At 36.6% G+C, this 27,500-nt stretch overlaps 1 protein-coding gene across 2 annotated transcripts in view; it reads left to right on the forward strand.

Moving 5' to 3' along the window:
- The window catches only part of LOC142343860 (uncharacterized), a 71,158-nt gene that overhangs the window by 7,903 nt on the left and 35,755 nt on the right, over positions 1-27,500 (forward strand). For both annotated transcript variants that reach the window (XM_075395230.1, XM_075395231.1), the window contains 2 exons: positions 1,392-1,472; positions 9,509-9,685. In XM_075395230.1, coding sequence (XP_075251345.1) covers positions 1,392-1,472; positions 9,509-9,685 — 258 coding nt within the window. The remainder of the gene's footprint in view (positions 1-1,391; positions 1,473-9,508; positions 9,686-27,500) is intronic.

Consider the following 27,500-nt stretch of genomic DNA (forward strand, 5'->3'; position numbering starts at 1 on the left):
AACTACGCAATAATCCAGACTTGCCAAGTTTGTGGTAAGATTTGACATGTCTTCACAAGTCTGAGGATTTGAGATAAGACGTGATCATTACTGATTTGTCATTTCAAGACGTGAATTAATTTCTCTGGAGAAAAACTGATCAAGACTTGAAAATCGAAAATTGATCCAATATATATATATATATATATATATACATATATATATATATATATATATATATATATATATATATATATATATATATATATATATATATATATATATATATATTGGATCAATCAACAAAGTTCGACAATATGTGTCAAAAATTAACAATAAGTGTAATCTATTATCGATTTTATGTTTATTATTTTTTGAATAAACAAAATGAGAAAATGACATCATGACAAAAAATATAAATCGCAAGCTTAAATAAGCACATTGTTCTAAATAATTTAATGATTAAATGATTGGAGTAAGAGTATACAAAACGAACAAGAGGGCAACGAAAAGTAATAAATGAAGTTGAATTGGGAAAAAAAAATGAAAATGAGCTGAATGGAAAAAAAGGGAAGAAAAAAGATTTGAGCCGAATAGTATTGGTGGCATCAGCTAAATAATATGGGATATGTACAGCGAAAAATTTAAGCAAGCTGGAATGTTTCAAGCTAACTATAAGTTAAGATAATTTTTTGAAGTTAAATCTATGGTGATTTTACATGAACTCTTTATATTTTTATGTAAAGTGTTAAGCTCGAGCTGAGTATTTGTTTAATTTAAACAATTGTTAAAATTTTTTTCTGTTTGTTATGATTTGATTTTACAAAGAGTTTTGCATTTTCAAATTATAAACATCTCAACGCGGGTAAATATGTTTCAAAAAGATTGACAACTTCGATGAAAACTAAGGATAACTGGAACTCGCTAAAACAAGACCAAAAAATATTGATCATCGACTTTTATATATATATATATATATATATATATATATATATATATATATATATATATATAATATATATATATATATATATATATATATATATATATATATATAATTGACAAAAATGAACAAAAATCCATTTCATCCGACACTTCTTTCAAATTAAACCGAAGAAATCGACATTGATCGACAAAAACGACGCTTCTTATTTCGGTTTTTTGGTTTTCTCAATACGGGAGCTACTGATAGCGAAAACTAATGTGAAGCTATTGTTTCTTTGGCAGTGAGGACTCAAATTTTAAGGCAACCTTGAATTAAAGTTCAGGTAACCCAAGGTGAGGTAGGGATGCCAAATTACCTCAACTGTTGAGGTGTGTTAAAGTTTTTTAATGTAAATTTACAATAATTTCATTTAGTGTTGTTCAATCTTGCGCAAATTAATGCTGTAAGGGTTGTTGTTGTTGACCAGGAGGACTGCTTCGACAGACACAACCAATGGACGATGTATGGTTTCTCACCCCAGTATTCACGAAGTACTTCCCTGACACAGGTAACATACAACAAAGTCACATCGTCACATTAATTTTATATTCATCGTCGATCATTGAGCACACGACCATTTTTTTTCTAAAAAATAAGACCTTTCATACCATCTTGAACCCAAAACTGGAGGGAATGTGGTGTAACATAACCGACTTTGTGAAGCGGGTTTTCTTTTTTATTATTTCAATTACTCTTTTTGACTTTTTCCTCTATAACCTACCCCCAGCTTAATGGGCATGGAACGTATGTCCCCTCAGTTACATATAAACATAACATCACGGAGAGTTATATCGAGTGAGTTATATAGATGGAGGTTCATTTCTTAAGCCCCATCTGATATTCAAGCTACCTGATAATTGCAGCTTTAATCTAGCTATTAAATTATCTTGCAAGATCTGGCAGAAAAATGGTTATCTTGCAAGACTCTTGCAAGTTCGTTCCTGTCGAGCTGTCCTCTTATTGGCTCTCATTCATGCAACACATTTCATTTTGAGCAGAAACTTGCATAAGAATCAGTTGCCTGTTTTTTAAGAAAAATAATAAATTTAAATAGATTTTAAATCTGGAAATATGAATTATCCGAAGAGAACAAATTGAAATCTGCCTTTGAGAACTCTTAACACAAAATAAATTACTATTAAAAACTCTTTTCCTTCAGCTTTATCAAGATTTACATAACTACACGTCTAGATTACCTTTTCTGATGAAAAAGTTGTGTGATATTATTCTTTGCTTCTTAAATAGCTTCCTTTTGATCTTGTAGGATCTTGAGCAAAAAATTGATATATTAGAGCATTCTGAGAGATTCTGGCAGAAAAAAGTTTATCCTGCAAGATTCTAGCAGGAAAATTGCTATCTTGCAAGATTCTGACAGAAAAATTGTCATCTTGCAAGATTATGGCAGAAATCTTGCCAGAATATGCATATTCTTGCAAGAATCTGGCAGAATCTTGCAAGATAACCAATCGATTTCGACCCCGGTTGAATGAACTGGACGATGAGTTGTATGTACCAATGGATAAATTACCAGTGATTAAATCGTTACAGAGCCGCGGTACACACAAAAACTGCTGTGACTCTATTTTGGTTGTATAAAAAATAATTAAATTATTGAATTATATTTTAGTGAAAAGAGGCAGTGAGTTTAATTAAGTTTGTCACTTTGTTATAGACGCAAGTTTTTTTTACCAAGCCGATGCATGGGCCGAGGTATCCACCCATAGTCCATCGTTATTAAGCAAGATTAATGGTGTAAAGCCTTTTCCACCCTTAAATAGCAGGGAAAAGAGTGTAAGAGTGTAATTTTGCAAAAATTACACTCTTTTTACACTCTTTACACTATCTACTCCACTCTTTTTACACTCTTTAAAATTACTTCTGATTACACTTTAGTCCAATTTTTAGTGGGGAAAAGAGTGAAAAGTGTAATTTTGAAGCAATTACACTCTTAGAAATAAACTGCAATTTTGAAGAAATTGCACTCTTAGAAATACACTACAATTACACTGTTTTGTCCACTTATTACCTTCTTTTAAACGGGTGTAAATCTTATCTTGGCTCCGCAAAAGAAAAAAAAATGCAGAAATTTGTGCTGCAATGATAAAAATTTGATCTACAGAAAATTTACCGTCGAACCTCGACACTAAAATATGATTTTTACACTCTCTACACTCTTTTCCCCGTTATTTTTCGACAAAATCCTCGGCCTCGGTGTTAACCCTTAATTTATCATTGCACTCGCCCCTTTCTTTTACGCCTCTGTTAATTGAAGTTTTAAGGGTGTACTTGTTTATGACATATTTGTTCCGACCCCACTTGTTATCATCAAAAAGCTTGTCCAGCGTAGAATTTGATACCAAGAAATTTTTTTTTCAATTCCGCTTTTTTTGAGGAGTTATTGAGGTTTAAACTTTTGTAAGAGCACGTGATATTTGGCACGATTTCGTTCACTTAGCGTTATTTTTTGTTCAAATCAAGATTGTTTCTATCGATATGTTAGTCCAAAATTAGATTCAGCCCTACTAAAGCATATAATTGTTGACTAAAAGTGCAATAGGCTCCCTAAGGTGAAATAAGTGAACTTTTCTAGTGTTTTGAGGGCAGAGCTGTGGGCTGTTAAAGATTAAAAAAAAATTTTAAAAGAAGAATTTTTGAACATTAATCGATCCTGAACTTTCCGAAAAATTTCTGTGAACTAGTTCAGATCCACTAATGCCAGAGCTCCTGTTTTAAATAATCTGATTAAGGTTTTATCTTCTGACTTTTGATTTTACGACTTAAACTATTGAATAGTTTTGAATCTATTTGCAATCGTATATCATTATTCTATTTTGACAGTTCCCATGTGCGTTAGGACGACGTTCAATTGACATTTAGTGCAGCTTTCAGAGAAAAGCTACTATTGGCATCGAAACTTCTAGCACACTTCTAGTGATTTTTCGGTTTTTGCCTATAATTGTCGTTTTCTTAGACATAAGACTTTTTGTGATAACTTTGATGACTTATGAAAGGCAGATATCCTTGTGTTCCCATCGATGTGTAATTTAGCGCATTTATTGATTTCCTTTGAGAGGTTTTGATTTCAATGCTACGGGTTTTCTTTAAAATTTGCTGATTTTAATATATTTGTTCATATTTGTTTGTTTTTCTGAAGTCACGTCGTTACAATCATAAGAGTCCCGTTGCTGCTGATGAAAATTAATTCAAAAAACGTTTTCACTGAAAAGTTGTTCTTCGTTCTCTATTCTGTCGTAAAAAAAACTTTTTTAACTGCTGAGATGTCTCATTAGCTTCCAATTGAAGATTAAGTGAACTTATTTTACGCTGTCATTTTATCGCTAATAGTCTTAAAGTTGATATCATTTGTTTTTAAACATTTTATAATTTATGCTTTTTAGTACTTGTTGTTCTTTCATCAGCTTATAACTTTTTGTCACCATTGAGAGGTCCCATCTACTTTCTTGTAATTCAACCGTTAACGTGTCTATTGATGGTATTTCATCACTAATGCTCTGTTTGTTGGACAATATGCGTTTTCATTGAAATTTTTAGAGGAGTCAATATTTGTATTTCTTCCTCTATTCTTTTAGCCCATTCGCTATAATAACACATCCCAAAGTTTTTCAAATAAAGTTTAAGTGGAAATATTTAATTTTATGTTTTTTTAACGCAATAAAAGTGAGTAATAGTTTAAATAAAAATCATAATGTTCAGATAATAGCTAAGGATTCTAAGTGCTTCAACTTTTTGTGTTTTCGTAAATTCTTTGTAGTTTTTTGAGTGTTTCTGCATCTTTAGTCCAGTTCTATGGCTTAGTCTAGGCAAAGAAATACTCTATTGATTTCTTAAGTACTTTTTAGTCAGTCCATCAGTAAATATTTTAGATAAAAACTAATGGTTTTTAAGTCTTTTGAAATTGTTTGGTTTAAAAAGTGTTGATGAATTTGTGAATTTCACCTCATTATTTCTTCTTCTTGTTGTCTTGTTACCTGGTCTCATCAATGACAAGTACCATCTGCTTTGTAGTTAAGAAAAAAATAGGTTAGTTAAGGTTTTATCTGATTGTATTTTGACTTTGTTACTAGTTGCTCTTCAGTTTAGATTTTGTGTTTTTGCCGTAAAATGTTTTTGTTTTTGCTTAGTTTGTTGTTTGTTTTTTTTTCTCGTAGTCTTTTTAACGGGAGAAATTGTGAGCGCTCTAATGCGGCACGATTTCAGGTAATTATTTTAGTAGTTTGGGTCCGTAATGATTTTTTCAACTCAGACAGCTCTTTTTGAAGATCTTTTCATTTGGTTGACAATTAAGTCCGAAATGTAGATGAACTCGAGTCGAAGCATTATGCACGACAGCAAATTACTGAGCCTCTTTGTTTATTATGCTTTGGAAGCAATGAATTTGTTCATGGCAGTGGGTGCATATTTACATATCTTTTGTCGGTTACTCTACATAAACTTCGAAATTGGTGAAGGTGTTATTTTGGCGCCACAATTTAGCAGTAGCAATAAATTTATAAGAATTCAGGGCTTCGTTCTGTTTTATATTCCCTTTTTGCAGCTTTTAGGCCCTCATGTGCAATTTTCTTTCTCGGTATGGTACTATTATACAACACATGCTATGCTAATAATAGTTGACATAATGGGCACTTTTTGTTTGGGTTATTCTGAAACAGACTGGATCCATGCTCATTGCATTCAACGTTTATTTTTGTGATTCACATTTAACGCACATCGTAGATATTTCAGTAATTTTTGCAGCGAAAAAAATTAACTGATCTCATTGCTACGAAATTGGAGGTGGTTCACAAAAATTCCAGAATCACTGAGAATTTGTCTTACAACGTTGATGTTGAATTTGACACAAACTATGACTTGAAAGAGAAATTGGATCTTTTCAACAATTGCCACCTTTTGCAAAAGGGTGGGCAATAATTGAATGCAATTAAACCGACATATAATCAATCGGCTTAATTGATTTGTTCAGAGAAATAAATCACCTAATCATATTCAAGAATTTACTTATCACAATTAAGTTGACCGCTAATACCAACATTCCTGTAATTGGGCAATGAACTTTACAGAGGAAATATTGCCTTGTTTAAATAATAACGAGCTTTGTATTTTGAAATTGAAACATTTTGGCCTTTTAGCACGTGATATTAAATGTATTCATTGTAATCGCGATTTACTGTGGACTAAACATAAGAAGACTAAAGATGGATTTGCTTGGAAATGCCAAAATACGAAATGCAAAAATCATAAAAGTGCGAGGAAGAGAGCCCGAGCATCGAAATTGGGTTTTTGGCATCGTAGATACAAGTTAACTACCCGCTGTTGGGTACATGGTAATTGTCGAAAAAAGATGCGGAAAATTTTCTGCCAATTATTAAGGCAGTTGATAGAAAATCAGTAATTCATTTGGATGGATGGAGGGCATACAGTTCTCTGCAGCGTTCAGGGTACCAACACAGTAGTGTCAACCATTCACAAAATTTCGTTGAGCCGGTTGAGTTCACACAAAACAACGAGTCTTACAGGATTGTCAAGAAAGCCTACATCAAAAAAATGTGGGGTTTTCATTGGTATTTACAAGAATTTATGTGGAGAGATTGGGTTGCCAGAAACAAGAACTGCTTTAATAATATCTGCCTACATATTAAACATATCACTCATTTTTACCCACTCATTAATTAATTCTTCAGTCGCCTTTTTTTTTGGGGGGGGGGGCAATTATCTACTAGGTACCAAAGGGTACCAATTATCTACTAGGTACCAAATTTGAACTGAACCAGATTCCTTCAGAGGTCGCAATTTGTAAAATTGGTTCAGTGATCTTATTGAATTAGTGAATTAATCCTATTGTAAATTTAATTGTAGCAGAAGCATGTCTACTTATTAAACACTACTATTTAAGGCCGCTACCTCCTAAATATTGGATACTCTACGGGAACATATAAGAACAACGTTCGTCTCTAACTATAAAAAAGTGATTGTTAAGTGTAAATATACCCAAAATGGTGACCGGACAATAGATCGGTCGGACAGCAGATCGAAAACCGAAAAGTTGGGACAATAGATCGAAAATCAAACTCTATTCTTATTGGTTGAAGTTGAGCATTATGTGCGAGCTGCAATATATATATACAACATTTTAGCCATGCCTCGCTAGGCATGTCCATGCCTTAGCGGCCCGTGGGACTTGATATGAATCTATCACAACCGAACAAAATATCACAACACAACTTGTTATATGGTGTATAATAAATGAGCACTCAAATGTGATTGGCCAAAACGCAAATTAAACAATTTAATTTTCGGTCTATTGCCCCAATTTTCGCTTTCGATCTGTTGTCTTTTGATCTTTTGTCCTAGCACCACCCAATATTCCAATGTACCACTTGCCCTTATAACCAATTTACTCCCTTTGATTTTCTCGTTCAGTAGGCCAATTTCAAATTAGGACGTACTATTAGAAACCCCTTTCTATGTATTCTCATAAGTATGCTTATATTTTAATCCAATGTTCGGCTAAGATAATTTCAACTAAATTTACTTTCATTTAAGAAAATAATTTAGTAGTTATTTACTTTATTAATGTAAACAATTCAGTTCTAAGAACAAGAAGAAAGTTTGTCTGCGCAGAATGATGAGACAGTAGAAGATTGGAGCTCAGGTTTCTGTCAAGGATTTTCAAAACTGGCGCACTAAGTCAAATCATCAAGTTTAAATAGGAATCGTATAAGATCTCAAAGATAAGATCATGGATATATCAAACCACAGAATATCAAAATTGAATCATGTTAAAAAGTGTGTCTCGACAGACCCAGGTTGAGGTCCCAGACTGAAAGTCGATATGTCCAGACCAAAATGAACGCACAAGGGGGGTGACGGGCGTTCAATATTACACGGTCTGGGAACACGAATGAACGCACGATAGTCTGGACATAGGCAACTTTGAACGCACAATAGTCTGGACATAGGCAACTTTTAACACACGATAGTCTGGACATAAGCAAATTTGAGCGAACGAAAGTCTGAAAATAGTGACCATGGAGCCCACAAAAATTATATGAATGGAAACAATAATGCCAAAAACTGATGAGCTCACGTTAGACTAAACTCTCGTACTAGAGTGCTTTCTCAACTGGAAGCTTTCTACCAAGAAAACCTCAACTCACTTGGGTTCAAAAGTGGCAAAACGTCAAACGCAGGAAAAATCGCAACCAACATTTTGCTTTGTTTTATTCAATTTCACGACTAGAATTATATACCATTGCTGAAGTTGCAAAGCAAAATAAAGCTGTAATTACTGGGTGGCTGGCACCCCCTTCAGCAAATATTGTTATCGAACACCTTTTTTTAATTTAAATTGTAGCAACTGCTGGGGCACTTCATCATAAGCATCACCCTTGCGATATCTATACTTGAAATAAATACATTTTAAAAACGCAGAATATGTAAGATCTACGCTAAATTCGACGCAAAATATGTAAGATCCACGCTAAATTCAACGCAAAATATGTAAGATCTACGCCAAATTCAACGCAAAATATGTAATTGACCTCATTTTCCAAATTCGGCTTGCTTGCCTATCAGCTTGCTTGACGGCGACCATCAAACCACAGAATATCAAAATTGAATCATAGCAAAAACTGTGTATCGACAGAGGTAGAAATTTGTAAATTTGGTTCACTGTTATTTTTGTTTGAATTAATTCTATTGAGAAATTGATTGTAGGAGCAACATGTTTATTTATTGGAAACTATTAATGAAATCTTTACTTCTTAAATATTGGATGATCTACGGAAACAAATAAGACAATATTTGCATCTTACTATCAGGAATTGATGTCTGCATGTCAATACACCCAATGTTATTACACACATTTTATTCCCTTTGATCTTTTAAATCAGTAGTCCGATTACAACCTAACGCTCGCTATATAAGCATCTTTCCCCGTAATTAAGTCGATAATAAATCTAATGTACTGTCTTGATGTAAACATTATAATTCTAAGAACAAGAAGAGAATTTATTATAACTTGATCATATAATTGGAGCTCAGGTTTCGGTCAAGGTCCTGTAAAATTGGTGTATTGAAAAAATGTGCAAAATATGTATCGGTAAAAAATCAGCTCTGATTCAGTCCCTTTCAAGCATTTTTCTAACAATGTGCCCAGAATAACTCCCACAGAAATCTTTCAAACTACCAAGAGTAAAACCTTTAGAAAATCAAAAAAAAACTTTTAAAACAATATCAAAATGTACAATTTCAAAGATTTATTACGAAGGGACAACGGAAGCTGATTATATGCATTGTTGCTTCGGCGAATTTTTTTGGTGCCGTTTAGTGTGAGGTATGTAACGGACTTAAAGTTTGTTAAAATAGCTAGTAAATATTGTTATTTTAACATAACCTTAGTTTTAATTCAATAACTTGACATTATCTCGTCAGAGATTCAAGCTACAATTTATTTTTTTTTACAAGTTGTACTATTATCTTATCAGAAATTTTTGAATTGCTGGGGCTGATTGAATGTAATTTTAGATGAAGCACTTCTACAGTATCAAATCCGGAAGAAAAAATTTGACCTCAAGTCTGTGGAGCTCAACTCAGACAACAACTTCCATATTTGGCAGAAACTCATTCGATTCCACCTTCAGGTTCACACACCATTTTTGCCTAACATTGAAGATGAGCATCGCCAGGCTACCATTTCATCAGGTTGATTTTTACAAAAAAGACTTGATTACCCTAAAAGTTTTCATTGAGTTTATTGTGAAAAGAATATAATTAACTGACTTAAATTCATGGTCTATTTCCCATGGCAAAAAGTCCTGAGAATTCGCCTAATTTCACACAAAAAATTGTATGGTTAAGCCCGAGAAAAATGTGCAAAATTTCATGATCTTTTGTGCGGCCGAGAACATGAGAATTTTTGTTCATCTCGTAATTGTTATCACACAAAAAACATTGTATCGTGTGTGATCAAACAAGAGGCATTTTTCAGACAAAAAATTATGTGATTATTAATCACGCAAGACAAAAATTGTGTGATTACATGATAGAAATTTAGAGTGTACAGGACTTTCTGAGAAATTCACATAAAAAATGAACTCCAAAAAGTGGGACTTCCCATTATGGCACCCCCACGTGATTATTGTCCCCCATTATGGTATATTTGCACGGAAATGCATGGGGGAGGGGGTGGTATACGTTATATGACCCAGGTTTAGGTACAAATTTATGAAAAGACAATGCTCGACCAAAATGTACTATGAAAAGGCCGTACTCAACTCATTTGAGCTATGAAAAGACTTTACCTGGACTTTAAGACACGCTGGACTTTAACTCGACAGAGATTTTTAACAAAAAGACTTTAGCTTGACCCAAAAGTTTACGAAAGACTTAAGATCGACTCAAAAGCTTTTAGAAGATTTTAAAATTAGGGCTGGATTTTAGCTCGACCTAATGTTTGCAATAAAGACTACACTTAAAAATTGAGCTGGAGCAAAATTTGCGCGCAAGATAGACAATTTGCAGAGAGATATAATGAAAGGCATGAGTTTCTTGTGAAATCGTCTCTCCGAAGGGGGACCACTGAGTTGAGAGCTACAGTTGGACAAAATCCAATTACAGAGATAATTGTGGAATACTTGTATGCGATTGCACATAAAGTTCAGTCTCCAATTTAGCAAATCAATCAGCGTTCGAAGCAACAGAGAACCTCTGGTGGTACTTGGACCTATGCCCAGTGCAATGAACCCTGCAAACACTTCTAAGAGCTTAGAAAGATCCTATTCAAGAGTTTTAAGATCTTGAGAAGCTCCCATGAAAATTGCCGAGGACTTCCACGAACTTCGAAACGTTTGCCATATATATCCAAGATCTTACAAAAAATAGATGACTTTTAAATCCTTACAAGAATTTTAAAATATCCTCAAAACAGTAGTTTGGTTCTTGAGAAATCCACCCCGAGTCGAGGAAAAATTGGAAAAATATATAAGATAAGCGGTGAAAAGTTGTTTTTTTAACGCAAATTTCGTACATAATTTTGCGGTGAAATGCGTTGAAATTATGTAATTTTACCGCTATAGTAAGCGGTGAACTTACAAAAAGTCACCGCATTTCACCGCCCTTACAAGGTTTCAAACCTCTCACCTCCTTCATGTCATTCACTTCTTCTTCCACAACGCTATCTCTCACTAACTTCTAGAATTTTTCTTTTGAATATAAATCAACTTTCATTTCAATTCATATCAATTCATTCTACTTTCCGTAAAACATGCGCGGTGAATTTTTGTAAGATTTGCGGTTTTTTGCAGTGGTTTTACATATTTTAGCGATGAAATGTGGTGATTTTTTGTAAGGTCACCGCTTACTTTAAAGCTGAAATTACATAAATTCATCGCTTAGAAAAAAGTGTCAAATAGTTGTATGATTAAGAGGTAATTTTAGGGGGGGGGGGGGTGTCTTAAATCTTACTATTCCTCCCTTACTCCCCATTAATTTCACCGGATTCACTGCTGATCTCACACAACTTCAACACTTTAACACTGAGTTAAGCGGCCAATTTATGTAATTTCATCGCAATCACCGCTTATCTCACATGATTTGGACACTTTATGTAAATTCACCGCTGAAATCAGCTGTGAAATTATGTAACTTCACCGCTACCAGGCGGTAAAGTTTTTTTTCACAGCATTCACCGTTTATCTTTCAAAATTTCCCGCATTCATTGTTTATCTTACATAATTTTGCGTTGAATGGCGGTGACACCTCGACCCGGGGCAATATCGCGTGAAATTCGAAAAGATGTGGAAAACTAGAATTTGGCCTGTACTTGAAGTGGATGTTGTGGGCATTTGCACTGGCTATTGTTGCAGATATTAGTTGTTCACCGGGAACTTTTTTTTCATTATCATAACAACTCAAACTTATAATTATTTATTTAAGCGTTTAATTTCTACATGTCATCAACTTGGCATGCTTTGAAATGGCATCTATTCTGTGCACACTGGAGGTCTAAACAGAAAAGATCCCTTAAACGCTCAGAAAGTTTGCAGAAGTTAGGTTTAAATGATGACCGTTGAAAACGTAAAAAGGCGTTTTGAGAGAACGGCTTATGACTGAACAATTATCAAAATATGTTCTCCAAAACCAACATTCTCCAAAACTTTTTTAATCGTAAGTTGCGAAAAATTCACAATTTCACAACGCACGTGTTTAGCGGCCCGTACCTTGTTCAGAGTGAGTTTCAGTGCTGTACCATTGACTTTAAATAGTAACCATTACTGAACCAGACAAAAACAAGTGTAAATACTTCTGCCAGTCTGCCCAGAGTTGATTAAGAAACATCCCAGTCTGTCCCTCTTCTTCGCAGCCTAATTTACATTATTGGACAAAACTGCGCAGAATGTTTCACATCAGACTGTACATACCCAGACCTGACAGACTGTACATAGCAAATTTTGAAAATTTCGAATAACTCGATGTCATGCATGAATATTTTAAAATGGCGATACCCACTCTATTCTATAGCTATTTCTACTAATTACACCACAACTACACCACTACACCAAACTACACCACAACTAACTCGCACATCGACCTCCACCGACCTCCATCGACCTCAGCCACCGAATTCCGCCACCGACCTCCACCGAACTCCGACGACCTCCACCATTTTCACCTGAAAAATGTGAATGCACCAATGTATATATTTGAATACATCAAGCTTCGGGCTTTCGTGGGGTGTTAATCCCAGTGTTAATCAGTCTAGTTATGTTTATCTTTTTCCAGTGTTTGAATAGTAGACTCAATGTTGTGTTGTTTTTCTGTAGACTTTGTTGATTGATTTTGCTTATTGTTATCGTTGGAAGTTATCGTGATGGAAGTTATTGTTGAAATACATGAGTCCTTGATTGAATGTGAAGAGAGAATGTTGATAATTGCGGATATGGAGTCGAAAAGTTGCCATGGATATTTGACGGTGAGGAAGATCGATGGTAGGAAATTGAAAAGAAGGATGTCGAGTTGTGAGAATGATGTGGTGAGGGAAAGGAAAGAGAAACGTTTTGAGTGCGCGCATTGTGACTACGTGTCACGTGCGCAATATATAACAGCAAGACATATAGCCAGAATCCATCAGAATAGTATCAAACCAATGCAATGTGACCTGTGTGAATTCAAGACAATCTACAAATCTAATCTGAAGAGACATCATAATCGTGTGCATAAGTTTAAGTCGGAGTCATCAGAATCGGAGTCAAAGATCAAGTCGGAGTTTAAGTCGGATTTTAAGTCAGAAGTTAAGGTGAAGTCAGATTCGTCGGATTCTTCCATTATTCCTTTGAATTAAGTTAAATTCAGTCTTCATTGTTTATAGTTATTGAATGATATTTGTTTTAGTTTTGACTTTGTTTTATTATAATAGTTGGTTTACCCCAATTATTTCCAGCAGGCCCCAGAAGATTACACTTCAAGGAGATACGGATCCAAAATTTGATTTACTCTTAGTTATGATAACATAGGTTCATATGTTGATAACGTAGTTATGTTACATACGTTGATAGCTCAGTAGTCACGTATTCCGATGGTTCCAGTTCTACTACATTGAGTTTTCCACCAAATGATGATTCGCGAAATCTACTGGGTTTATCGTGGGGTCAAACGACTACATCATATTTACCCTATAATTTCATACAGAACGAAACTTACAACATAAAAGTTGGAAGTTGGTTTATCAGCCTTAGCTGAAGTTGATACAAGAATTCGTTGTTTATCTTTTTTAAAATCAGATAGTGATTTGGTATTGAGTAAATTGATCATCTAAAAGTCATGTGGTGAGAAGACTGACTTTCTTCTGGAATGTTGTGTTGCAGAGTACTGAGTCATATAGTAACGCGAAGGTGGCCAATGTGCTTTCATCAGCAATCCGAAGCCCAATCTTGGCATCTATGTCATTACAAATTATCAAAACACCTTTTTTCATTGAGCTTTCTTTACATTCCGTGATCTCGCGCTACAACTTTTCCTGTTCTTCAATCCCGATATGTTCCCTCGGAGCGTATGCATATCAGTAATACTTCGGTACTATATCGCTACTGACTTTTCGGTGAATTGTAGGTAGCAGATGCGACTACCTGGTGCTCATTTAACCTGGTAAGCCGTAAGCCAAATTTAGAGTGCAATTGCTACGGCCTACAGTGCACCAGTTACATTTTTTCGAACTTAGAAGCTACGACGACTGATAGAAGTAACCACAATTACATGGGTTGAATTATGTGCAACTTGTATTATGTGCAGCCTGAATTATGCGTGAAACTTGTGCAACTTTCAGTGACTTGTCGCGAGACCCGAACGGTTGGTTTATCGAATCTGAAACAATTTCGGCGAAAAGTTTGCGACATGAATCTTCCAGTGGTTTGCTGTGACCCCAACAATGTGAAAACAAATACTGCGAAGGTCTATGTCAGATATTCTTTGATACAAATTGGGCAATCGAGTAATAGCGCTATTTGTTTGTTTTAGTTTGTTTGTCAAGATCTCTATGGTGTTGTTACTATATATTGGAAACCGAAAAAGAGATTCTTGTAACCATTTTTGTTTTAAAGATTTAGAGAGATTGAATTTGAATTGCGTCTTCAGATAGAAGGGGCTGGGGTGGTGGTAGAAATGGGGGACTAATCATGGAGGTCTGTTGAGGTCGGTGGAGGAGGTCGCTGACTGAGGTCGGTGGAGATCGTCGGATGTCGGTGGCGGATAAACTTGGGTTGAAGATGACAAAAAACAGCAAAAACGGCTAGCATTAAGAATGAAGTGTACTACAACAGGGGTGGGAGCTTGCGTGGTTCCGAAGACACCAATTTTTGTGACGCCGAACGTGCTAACAAATGATGTTTCTATGAATTAGGTTATTTCAGATCTGTTTGCACCTTAGTTCAGATTTGTTCAATATTATTCAAGCTCATCCTTATTCAACGAGTTCAACTTTATTCAAACAAGTTCAGCAAGGTCAACATTCAAGAAGTCAATATTATTAAAGCTCAAACTTATTCAACGACTTCAAATTTATTCAAACAAGTTTAACAAGGTCAACATTCAAAAAGTTCAACTTTACCCAAATAAGTTCAACATTAATCAACAAGGTCAACGTCAACATTTTACAAGTGCAACTTTAGTCAAATAAGTTCAACATTATTCAAAATGTCTCAGAACAGAACAGTTACTATTGTTCAACCGATTGTCTTGCAAACGCGTCAGCAAAACGTTATTAGAACGAACACTAACGAGGGATATCATGACGCTAGTTACCAAGAAGAAGAAGAAGATGTCTGTATACAGTCAAGTGTGAGTGTAGTTTAACGTCATTATTATTATTATTATTATTATTATTATTATTATTATTATTATTATTATTATTATTATTATTATTATTATTATTATTATTATTATTATTATTATTATTATTATTATTATTATTATTATTATTATTATTATTATTATCATGCCGCCCCCCTCCCACACACACACACATACACACACAAACACAGAGACCCGCACCCATACACACTTACACACACAGACACAGACACTCACACACGCACACACACACACACACACACGCACGCACACACGAGCACACACACAAACACATACACACAAACACCAACACACACACGCACACGCACACACGCACACAGGCTAACACACACCCACACACACGCACATACACACAGACACACACACGCGCACACAGACACACACACAAACACACACACACGCACACACACACCAACACACACACCCACGCACGCACACACGCACACACTCACGCAAGCACACACACGGTAACGCACACACACACGCGTACACACACACCCACACACACGCACATACACACAGACACGCACACACACGCACACACAGACACAAACGCACACACAGACACACGCACACACAGACACACACACAAACACACACACACACCAACGCAAACACACCCACGCACACGCACACACGCTAAACACACAATGACACCAACACACACGCGTAAACACACAAACACACGCCACACACCCTGAACTCACCACACCGAAACACACCACTAACTCACACACACATCACACACAACGCACATACAGCACACGCAAAAACACACACAGACACACACAAACACACATATACACATACACACACACACACACTTACACACAAATACACACACACACCCACCCACACACGCATTCACGCAAACACACACATGCACAAACGTATACAAGCACGTACAGAAACACACTAAACACGCCACACACAACACACCACACACTCGCAACACAGACACAACACACACAGAGCACCACACACACCACACAAACAAATACACACACCGCTAACTCCACGCACACACACACACACACACTATCTACACACCACACACCCACACCACCCACACACCATACACAACCACAAACACACACACACCACATACACAGCACACACCACACAATTTTTGTTTAGACTACAAGTTTGTCAAACTGTTCCATCATTAGACTACGAGTTTGTTACAACTCTTTTATTGCCACTGTTTACTTAGTAACAGTGGCGATAAAAGAGTGTGATAAACTCGTAGTCTAATGCTGAAGTGTTTTTCCAGTGTCGATCGGGCATTAAACTTTATTACACTGGCGTTTATTAAACAGCTATTATCGCAACAGGTGTTGATTAAATTAAAACTGAGGTACCGTCGAGGAGTCCACTCAAAAAAGCAAGAGATGACCAGAATGAGCGGAATCGATGATAAGTAACGCAAGAATTGAGGAAATGAGCGGAGTAAAAAACACAAGAAATTATAAGAAACATTTTGTATTTATGTTATTATCTTTCTTGTGATCATTCTCATTGCTTTTTTCTTTACCGGTCACTAAACTGAGTTTTTCTCTGGAAAATCCAACTTTTTTAACAGCGTCCTTCACAATTAAGAAATATCGTCTACAATTGTCCATAGTTTGACCGTGCTGCTGTTTTTAATCGTCGACAATCAAAAATAAAGCTCTTTCAATTTTTTCTTGGTTTTAAATAGAAATTCCCTTTTAATTTTGATTGCTCTTTAGCAAGCGGTAGATCCTGAACGGCCAGTTCGTGCTAATCGTGGCCTGAGTTTAACAGATAGACAAGCTAAAAAGGCTGCGCTGAAGATCCAGAAAGATCAACTTAAGAACGTTTACTGGCTGATCTTATTTGAGGATGACACTTGTAGCGTTGTCCGCGCCCTCGGAGATTCAATAATTATGGAGATTGGTGAGCGTTTGGGAGTGAAAGTAAGCCACTTGTTTCTCTATGATACAATCCACAGTTGTTTTTGTTTAAATTCTTCAACCTTCCAATTGTATTCTTTTAATGGCAAATAAAGATACATTAATTGATACAACCCAATCCTTTGTATCAGACACAGCTTTGTTCAATCTTTTTGTGTAAATTAAACGCGTTTCAGCAATATGACCTAGTGAATGTGAAATGGTCAGAATAGAATCCCCGGACAAAGTCCAATATATGGACTGCAAAAGTCCTCACTGTTGGAAGAGAAAAGTATTGTCAATACTGGGAACGTGATACCCTAATTCAAATCACAGAGGCGGATGGAAATAGAAGTTTTGCGCGTTATATTCCGGCTAGTGATCCAGATATGACTGTTCATGATGACGTAAACAAAATTTTGTTGAACGAAAATTATGGATCGCAAGGAGCAAAACGAAAACTTGCCTTGCAGGCATCTTCTCAGTGCTCAAATAAGGAGGTTCAGAAAATTGCCAATGAGATACCTGCACTTGAAGACCAAATACGCAGTTCCCCTCAACCGATTACAGTGCTCAATCCAGAGGATGTCTCAAAGACATTTAGTGAGATGCAAGAGGAAGCCATTGAGCCTGAAGAGCCCAACTGCAGCGCAATTGGAGCAAATCAGGTTTCATTTTTTTCTGATAACTGGAAATAGCATCTTTGTTACCACATTGTTGCACGTTGCATCGTTGCACGTTCCTATTTCAATAAAAAAAGTTATGTAGAAGAGAATTTTTATAATGATAAAAACGAAATTTTTGGGTATCTTTACTTGAAAACGTTGTAAAGTCGTATTCAATATAGGTAACGGAAACTGAGGTGCAAAATCAACTCACGGTTGTGGGAAAAAAACCACTTTCCTCAACTCCAGGTTGCTCTAAGAAAATGAAAGTGAGAAAAAAACAAAGCCCTCGACCCAGATGAAGTCCACGAGCTGAAGGTTCGAAAAGTAGACAAGGAGGCCTCTGAGTCAACGAAAATAGCTGCTGAGAAAATTTTTGAAGCTGCGACACTCATTGTCAATTGTAAGACCGAACTGCGCCCCGAGTTGAAGGCACTGTCAAACCGCAATTATAGAGAGATTCAAATGTCTACCAACGCCGTCAAGCAACTAGTGAGTATTTTGATTGCTCCCAAAAGGTCTAAACTATTGAGAAATCTTAGTAAGCAACATCTGATTAATGATCAACCTCTTCAATTTCCCTAATGACCAATATCTCAACTTTTTTCAATATGAGCAATATGAGCATCTGCTTTTCCTGCATCCTTGTTTCTGGTAACAGAAAATTCAGAGTTTTTAGTTTTTTTCTCATTTGTTTCAGACGACGGAGGTATCAAAACATGGAGTTCTGTTACACGCTGCAAAAAGTTTCCCAGAGGGAACGGAACCTTTACTTTTAATAACAAAAAGCCCTGGAAAAGGGACTGATTTGGCAACAGTAGGAGGAGCAACCCCTCAGTTGGTTGGCCGAAATGCATGCAAAAGGCTTTGGTCCACGGAAGAAATAAAAAATCACACGTTGTCTCCGAAGGTGAAACAAAAGCAGGGTTGCTTCTCGAGAACAGATTTTTCGCCCACACGAAAAGAGCTGTTCAAGATTAATGAACAGAAATGTTCTTCGGCACAAGATTTTTTCAACATTCTTTAAGTTCTTATGCATCCTGATTATTCGATCAAAAATCAAACCTTGAGACACACTTTGAAAACTTAACAAACAAACAATTCCATTGATTTTCCAACAACCGATTTTTGGATTGCATTTTTTGGGGGGAAACAAAATTGAATGAATATTGTTCGTTTAGATCTGTTTCGGCTCAAATATCAAGACAAATGGCTGCATACTTACGAACTTGCCAAAGCGAGTCTAAACAATAGAGCGAACGAGATTCGTTCGATCGAGCGTAGAAGCAACGAGTCGAAAGAGAATCCGGTGGTTGCAAGTACTGGAGAGGCCACAGATAGCAACGAAAACATGCCTTGGGAAGACGCCGAAAATAACTGAGTTTTTCAGCCTTGATCAAAACAGAGAAACTGTTGATCTCTAACCACTCCAGATTTTTGGATAATCTGGTGGACAATCTGTTTAGTGCCTTTAAATAACTTGGACCATTCCTCTTTATCAAACGGTCCAGTTTTGCTTTGCGTTTTTGTTTGCTTGTTTGCTTAACTTGCTGATAAACTATTCAGGATTCATTAATTTTATATATTGTCACCTTTGTCAAGGACGGCTAGTCTATACATTGCTTTGAGTTCCCCTCTTTCTTGTTTTATAGTTATTTTGCTTTTAATAGAAACCGTATCTGTCTTTTTCATTTTTTGCTTTGTCTTAAATATCACTTCCGCAGAACAGTTATTTTTTTCTTTCTAATGTTTTTTTCACAGACTTAGGGTGCAGCTTAGGTTACCATTTTAAGTTAACTTTTTTCCAGACCACATGTTGCCTAAAAAAGATGACTGGTTCACATTGGCACAATGCGATTACTTCGCCGTGGAAAGTTTAGTTCAAACATTGGAAAGACCAGCATTGACAACAGTCACGCCACTACGAGAGAGTATTTCTAGGCGAAAACTAAATTGCGATGCAAAGTGGAAAGAGACTTTTGAAATTGATTGCCGTTCGTACAATAATCTCGCCCCATCGTTTTTAATAACCTACGATAACTTCGGTGGATATAGACTTTTATATCAAGGGAAAGATACTCTTCACCCGCCAAATTTCTTTAAACGCAATCCTGTGGGTTTTGTGGTTCCTTTTAAAGAAGGCGAAACCACTAATTTGTCAGTTATGTCCTCAGAGCGTACTGGTCAGCAATTGATGTTACTTGGTCCATTTCGGTTCGTAAATTCGGATTGCAACCGGAATTGCGAATATGACTTTTCCAGTGACTCGGGAATTGTTCAATAGCGCATAAAACGGAAAATTTGCCATGGTGACGAACTTTTTGTCCAATACGGCCCCGAATTTTTCGAACAAAATGCCTGTCTCTGCCGAACTTGTAATTTAAGAAAAATTGAAGACTTACAGCTGAATACCGCCTTTGATATTCTTCTACAGGACATTATAATTCAAACTGGTTGAATTCAATTTGGAGTTAGTTCAAGCAGAAAGCGTTGAAGATAATATGTTGCCTTCTAGACCTAAGAAAAGAAAACTGAGGGGTCGCCAGTTGATTGAAAAAGTGAATGAACTAACCAGTAGTCCGTTGAGTGTTCACGAATCACCGGAAATTGAAATAACAGGGACCTTGCAAAACGATTTCGATGACACAGTTACCTGTCCCGATAGCACTTCCGATAGTTCAACTAGTAATGAAACACAAGTTCTCTCGTCGGATGTCACGGAAAATGAGCAGCTATGTTGGGATTTTTCAGAATTATCTTTTGTTCAAGCCAATAATGCTCCTCTATCTCCTTTGAGTGATATAATTCATTCCGAATCGGTCTATGAAACATCTGAGCTCTCAATATATGAGGAGGGCCCGGAAATTTTTTTATCCCCAATGTTGTTTGAGGGCAGCAACGCAACTGTTAGCGACGCCACTGCCTTAATTAATGTGTTCTGTTCTCCTTTCAAGCTTTCCGATGAATGTTTTAGCACACTGCACTCAATGATAAAAACTTTTCTCCCTACTGTAAATAACTTTCCTTCAGGTTATTCACAAATCCGAAGCGCAAAACTACTTTTCGAAAACCAGGTTTGCATTTTAAAGAACTCACCCAGACAGCTTTTCAGATCCAACTACGTGATATTATTCAACGAATTTGAATTAAATAATTGATTACGCCGAAATGCGTAAGCTAAGCCCACATGATGACTTCAATCTTGAAATCTGTCCACCTGTAGAGCTCAACAGCGAAAGAAATCTCTTCTTTAATTTGATTATTTTTTGGGATGGCGTGAGCTTTAAAAAATCAACTCTTAAAAAAGCTCTGTGGCCAGTGTGGGTGCAGATAGCAGATCTTCCGCCCAAAATGAGAATGTCAAGGCAAAATATTGTTTTGGCTGCGCTGTTTAAATGTTTCACGCACCCCAATTGGAGCGAATTGGTTCCATCATTGCGTGCGGAAATATTATCAGGAGTTAACCTAATACACAATGGAGTTTCTTTTCGTGCATTTTTCAAAGTCAAATTGTTGGTCGCTGATTTAGGAGCCAAAGCTCACATGTTGAACATGTTCAAATTCAATGGGTTCTATGGCTGCCACTATTGTACAGCACCAGGCATTACAATAGGTAAAACACACGCCTATTACCCTTTCAGCAGCAAGGGAAAGTTCGAGAGCCTGGCGTGAATGATTGTTTTGTTCAATACGCTGACTTGCTGCCTGTTGATACTGTGATTAATGTAGCTGGTGTTAAAGGAAAAAGCTCTTTTGCATCAATTGTTCCAGGCCTTCCATTGACAGCGCCCGTTGACTATATGCACTGCGTTTTGTTGGGAGTTTTTCCTGACGTGCTAAAGTCGTGCTTTAGAGCTATTTCATCCACTCAAAAGACAAAAATTAATCTTTTTTTCTCCGGAATTTCTTGTCCACGCGAAGTTATTTCGTACTCCAGAAAAATTCGACCGTTAGAAGAAATCGCGCAGTTCAAAGCCAACGAGCACTTCAACTGGCTTTTTTATATAAGTCCTCTGATTTTCAAAAATCGAACTCCTCATGATCTGTACAATCACCTTCTAAACGTCGTATTTGGCATCCGTCTATTGTTTGAATCGAGTACGGCCGCTGACACTGGCATCGCCGAATTTTTTCTTAAACAGTTCTGCAGTAAAATTGTATCGTTTAATGATGGAGACGAACGTATTGAAACGATTGATGTGCACTGCTTACGACATCTTGTTGACCAAGTTAAACGTTTTGGCCCCCTTTTTTGTTACTCGGCAATGAGTTTCGAGGCGGCCAATAGGACTTTGGGAGAAGTTTTCACATGATCCCATAGCGAGTGCGAAATAATCTGCCGCAGAATTTTACAAAAAAAAAATTAGCACGCGTGAAGATTCAAAATCCCGAAATTAGATGTCTCTTTGATAAGTTGTACGGAATTAAAACTCTTGACCAAATTAATTGTTCTACTGAGTTTGTAGACACGCAGGCTGTGAAAAATGGTAGAGCCACATATCCCCAAGCAGTATTCTTTAATCTTCAGCATTTTCAAAATGTCTATTTTGATTCACCAGCATATGGCAGGTCCAAATTGGGGAACTGCTTCGTGTCGTTTTGGAAGAACAATAATGAGCATTTCGGTCAAATCCAGTTTTTTATGAAATTACCGGGTTCTCTATTTAACGACGAAGTACACGCAATGATGAAAGTTTTCAAAAATGTTGAAAACATTGGCCCTGTTAGGGGCTTCTTCTTCCGTGTTGAGGAGACAACGGTCGAAATATTGGTCCCGCTCCGCTCTTTGAAGAAGGTGTTTCACTATAATGACTGCAGTGACGGCAACGAAACGCCAAAAAGCTCCTCTTTTATAATCAAACTTTGTCAGAAATTCGATCATTCATGATAACTGCAATAACTCTCTGTAAATTACTCTGCAAATTGAACTCAAAACCGCAAGACCTCAAGTCGCTGGACTTGTTTGGAAAATTGAGTTAAGTTTTTTAAAAACCGCATTACGCTACTGAGCGTGCTTTGCATTACCATTCGTACTTTTTTTTTCAATTTACTATTCTTAACCTAATGATCTGAGTTTTTCTATAACAGTTTTTGGAGACAATGAATTTGTTTGCTATCGAATATGCCTCAAGCTACTGAGCTTGCTTGGCGTTTTTTGCCTTTTTGGTAGAATTGTTTGACTTCACAACAAAGAACTGGCTTTGGTTAATATGATACTTGGCGCTCCGGTATTTTCTCGCCCGTGTAAGTTTTCATCAAACCACTGATTCTTGATCTTGGTTCAAGGAGATAAACATCTCAATATCTCGAAGAAGACCTCAAGTCGCTGGACTTGTTTGGAAAATTTAGTTAAGTTTTTTAAAAACCGCATCACGCTACTGAGCGTGCTTTGCATTATCATTCGTACTTTTTTTTTCAATTTACTATTCTTAACCTAATGATCTGAGTTTTTCTATAACAGTTTTTGGAGCCAACGAATTTGTTTGCTATCGAATATGCCTCAAGCTACTGAGCTTGCTTGGCGTTTTTTGCCTTTTTGGTAGAATTGTTTGACGTCACATCAAAGAACTGGTTTTGGTTGATATGATACTTGGCGCTCCTGTATTTTCTCGCCCGTGTAAGTTTTCATCAAACCACTGATTCTTGATCTTGATTCAAGGAGATAAACATCTCAATATCTCGAAGAAGACCTGGGTTCTATGGCTGCCACTATTGTACAGCACCAGGCTTTACAATAGGTAAAACACACGCCTATTACCCTTTCAGCAGCAAGGGAAAGTTCGAGAGCCTGGCGTGAATGATTGTTTTGTTCAATACGCTGACTTGCTGCCTGTTGATACTGTGATTAATGTAGCTGGTGTTAAAGGAAAAAGCTCTTTTGCATCAATTGTTCCAGGCCTTCCATTGACAGCGCCCTTTGACTATATGCACTGCGTTTTGTTGGGAGTTTTTCCTGACGTGCTAAAGTCGTGCTTTAGAGCTATTTCATCCACTCAAAAGACAAAAATTAATCTTTTTTTCTCCGGAATTTCTTGTCCACGCGAAGTTATTTCGTACTCCAGAAAAATTCGACCGTTAGAAGAAATCGCGCAGTTCAAAGCCAACGAGCACTTCAACTGGCTTTTTTATATAAGTCCTCTGATTTTCAAAAATCGAACTCCTCATGATCTGTACAATCACCTTCTAAACGTCGTATTTGGCATCCGTCTATTGTTTGAATCGAGTACGGCCGCTGACACTGGCATCGCCGAATTTTTTCTTAAACAGTTCTGCAGTAAAATTGTATCGTTTAATGATGGAGACGAACGTATTGAAACGATTGATGTGCACTGCTTACGACATCTTGTTGACCAAGTTAAACGTTTTGGCCCCCTTTTTTGTTACTCGGCAATGAGTTTCGAGGCGGCCAATAGGACTTTGGGAGAAGTTTTCACATGATCCCATAGCGAGTGCGAAATAATCTGCCGCAGAATTTTACAAAAAAAAAATTAGCACGCGTGAAGATTCAAAATCCCGAAATTAGATGTCTCTTTGATAAGTTGTACGGAATTAAAACTCTTGACCAAATTAATTGTTCTACTGAGTTTGTAGACACGCAGGCTGTGAAAAATGGTAGAGCCACATATCCCCAAGCAGTATTCTTTAATCTTCAGCATTTTCAAAATGTCTATTTTGATTCACCAGCATATGGCAGGTCCAAATTGGGGAACTGCTTCGTGTCGTTTTGGAAGAACAATAATGAGCATTTCGGTCAAATCCAGTTTTTTATGAAATTACCGGGTTCTCTATTTAACGACGAAGTACACGCAATGATGAAAGTTTTCAAAAATGTTGAAAACATTGGCCCTGTTAGGGGCTTCTTCTTCCGTGTTGAGGAGACAACGGTCGAAATATTGGTCCCGCTCCGCTCTTTGAAGAAGGTGTTTCACTATAATGACTGCAGTGACGGCAACGAAACGCCAAAAAGCTCCTCTTTTATAATCAAACTTTGTCAGAAATTCGATCATTCATGATAACTGCAATAACTCTCTGTAAATTACTCTGCAAATTGAACTCAAAACCGCAAGACCTCAAGTCGCTGGACTTGTTTGGAAAATTGAGTTAAGTTTTTTAAAAACCGCATTACGCTACTGAGCGTGCTTTGCATTACCATTCGTACTTTTTTTTCAATTTACTATTCTTAACCTAATGATCTGAGTTTTTCTATAACAGTTTTTGGAGACAATGAATTTGTTTGCTATCGAATATGCCTCAAGCTACTGAGCTTGCTTGGCGTTTTTTGCCTTTTTGGTAGAATTGTTTGACTTCACAACAAAGAACTGGCTTTGGTTAATATGATACTTGGCGCTCCTGTATTTTCTCGCCCATGTAAGTTTACATCAAACCACTGATTCTTGATCTTGATTCAAGGAGATAAACATCTCAATATCTCGAAGAAGACCTCAAGTCGCTGGACTTGTTTGGAAAATTGAGTTAAGTTTTTTAAAAACCGCATCACGCTACTGAGCGTGCTTTGCATTATCATTCGTACTTTTTTTTTCAATTTACTATTCTTAACCTAATGATCTGAGTTTTTCTATAACAGTTTTTGGAGCCAACGAATTTGTTTGCTATCGAATATGCCTCAAGCTACTGAGCTTGCTTGGCGTTTTTTGCCTTTTTGGTAGAATTGTTTGACGTCACATCAAAGAACTGGTTTTGGTTGATATGATACTTGGCGCTCCTGTATTTTCTCGCCCGTGTAAGTTTTCATCAAACCACTGATTCTTGATCTTGATTCAAGGAGATAAACATCTCAATATCTCGAAGAAGACCTCAAGTCGCTGGACTTGTTTGGAAAATTGAGTTAAGTTTTTTAAAAACCGCATCACGCTACTGAGCGTGCTTTGCGTTATCATTCGCACTTTTTTTCAATTTTCTATTCTTAACCTAATGATCTGAGTTTTTCTATAACAGTTTTTGGAGCCAACGAATCTGTTTGCTATCGAATATGCCTCAAGCTACTGAGCTTGCTTGGCGTTTTTTGCCTTTTTGGTAGAATTGTTTGACGTCACATCAAAGAAATGGCTTTGGTTAATATGATACTTGGCGCTCCTGTATTTTCTCGCCCATGTAAGTTACATCAAACCACTGATTCTTGATCTTGATTCAAAGAGATAAACATCTCAATATCTCGAAGAAGTCCTCAAGTCGCTGGACTTGTTTGGAAAATTGAGTTAAGTTTTTTAAAAACCGCATCACGCTACTGAGCGTGCTTTGCATTATCATTCGTACTTTTTTTTCAATTTATTATTCTTAACCTAATGATCTGAGTTTTTCTATAACAGTTTTTGGAGACAACGAATTTGTTTGCTATCGAATATGCCTCAAGCCACTGAGCTTGCTTGCCATTTTTTGCTTTTTTTTTGTAAAATTGTTTGACTTCACAACAAAGAACTGGCTTTGGTTAATATGATACTTGGCGCTCCTGTATTTTCTTGCCCATCGAAGTTTGCATCAAACCACTGGTTCTTGATCGAGATTCAAAGAGATAAACATCTCAATATCTGGAAGAAGACCTCAAGTTGCTGGACTTGTTTGGAAAATTGAGTCAAGTTTTTTAAGAACCGCATCACGCTACTGAGCGTGCTTTGTGTTATCATTCGCCCTTTTTTTTCAATTAACTATTATTAACCTAATGATCTGAGTTTTTCTATAACAGTTTTTGGAGACAACGAATTTGTTTGCTATCAAATATGCCTCAAGCTACTGAGCTTGCTTGGTGTTTTTTTGCTTTTTTTTGTAAAATTGTTTGACTTCACAACAAAGAACTGGCTTTGGTTAATATGATACTTGGCGCTCCTGTATTTTCTTGCCCATCGAAGTTTGCATCAAACCACTGATTCTTGATCGAGATTCAAGGAGATAAACATCTCAATATCTGGAAGAAGACCAGAAGTCGCTGGACTTGTTTGGAAAATTGAGTCAAGTTTTTTAAAAACCGCATCACGCTACTGAGCGTGCTTTGCATTATCATTCGTACTTTTTTTCATTTTACTATTCTTAACCTAATGATCTGAGTTTTTCTATAACAGTTTTTGGAGACAACGAATTTGTTTGCTATCGAATATGCCTCAAGCTACCGAGCTTGCTTGGCGTTTTTTGCCTTTTTGGTAGAATTGTTTGACTTCACAACAAAGAACTGGCTTTGCTTAATATGATACTTGGCGCTCTTGTATTTTCTCGCCCATGTAAGTTTACATCAAACCACTGATTCTTGATCTTGATTCAAGGAGATAAACATCTCAATATCTCGAAGAAGACCTCCAGTTGCTGGACTTATTTGGAAAATTGAGTTAAGTTTTTTAAAAACCGCATCGCGCTACTGAGCGTGCTTTGCGTTATCATTCGCACTTTTTTTTCAATTTTCTATTCTTAACCTAATGATCTGAGTTTTTCTATAACAGTTTTTGGAGCCAACGAATTTGTTTGTCATCGAATATGCCTCAAGCTACTGAGCTTGCTTGGCGTTTTTTGCTTTTTTTGTAAAATTGTTTGACTTCACAACAAAGAACTGGCTTTGGTTAATATGATACT

This window comes from Convolutriloba macropyga, chromosome 8 (genome assembly GCF_964194025.1).
Source record: "Convolutriloba macropyga chromosome 8, txConMacr16.3, whole genome shotgun sequence".
Taxonomy (NCBI): domain Eukaryota; kingdom Metazoa; phylum Xenacoelomorpha; order Acoela; family Convolutidae; genus Convolutriloba; species Convolutriloba macropyga.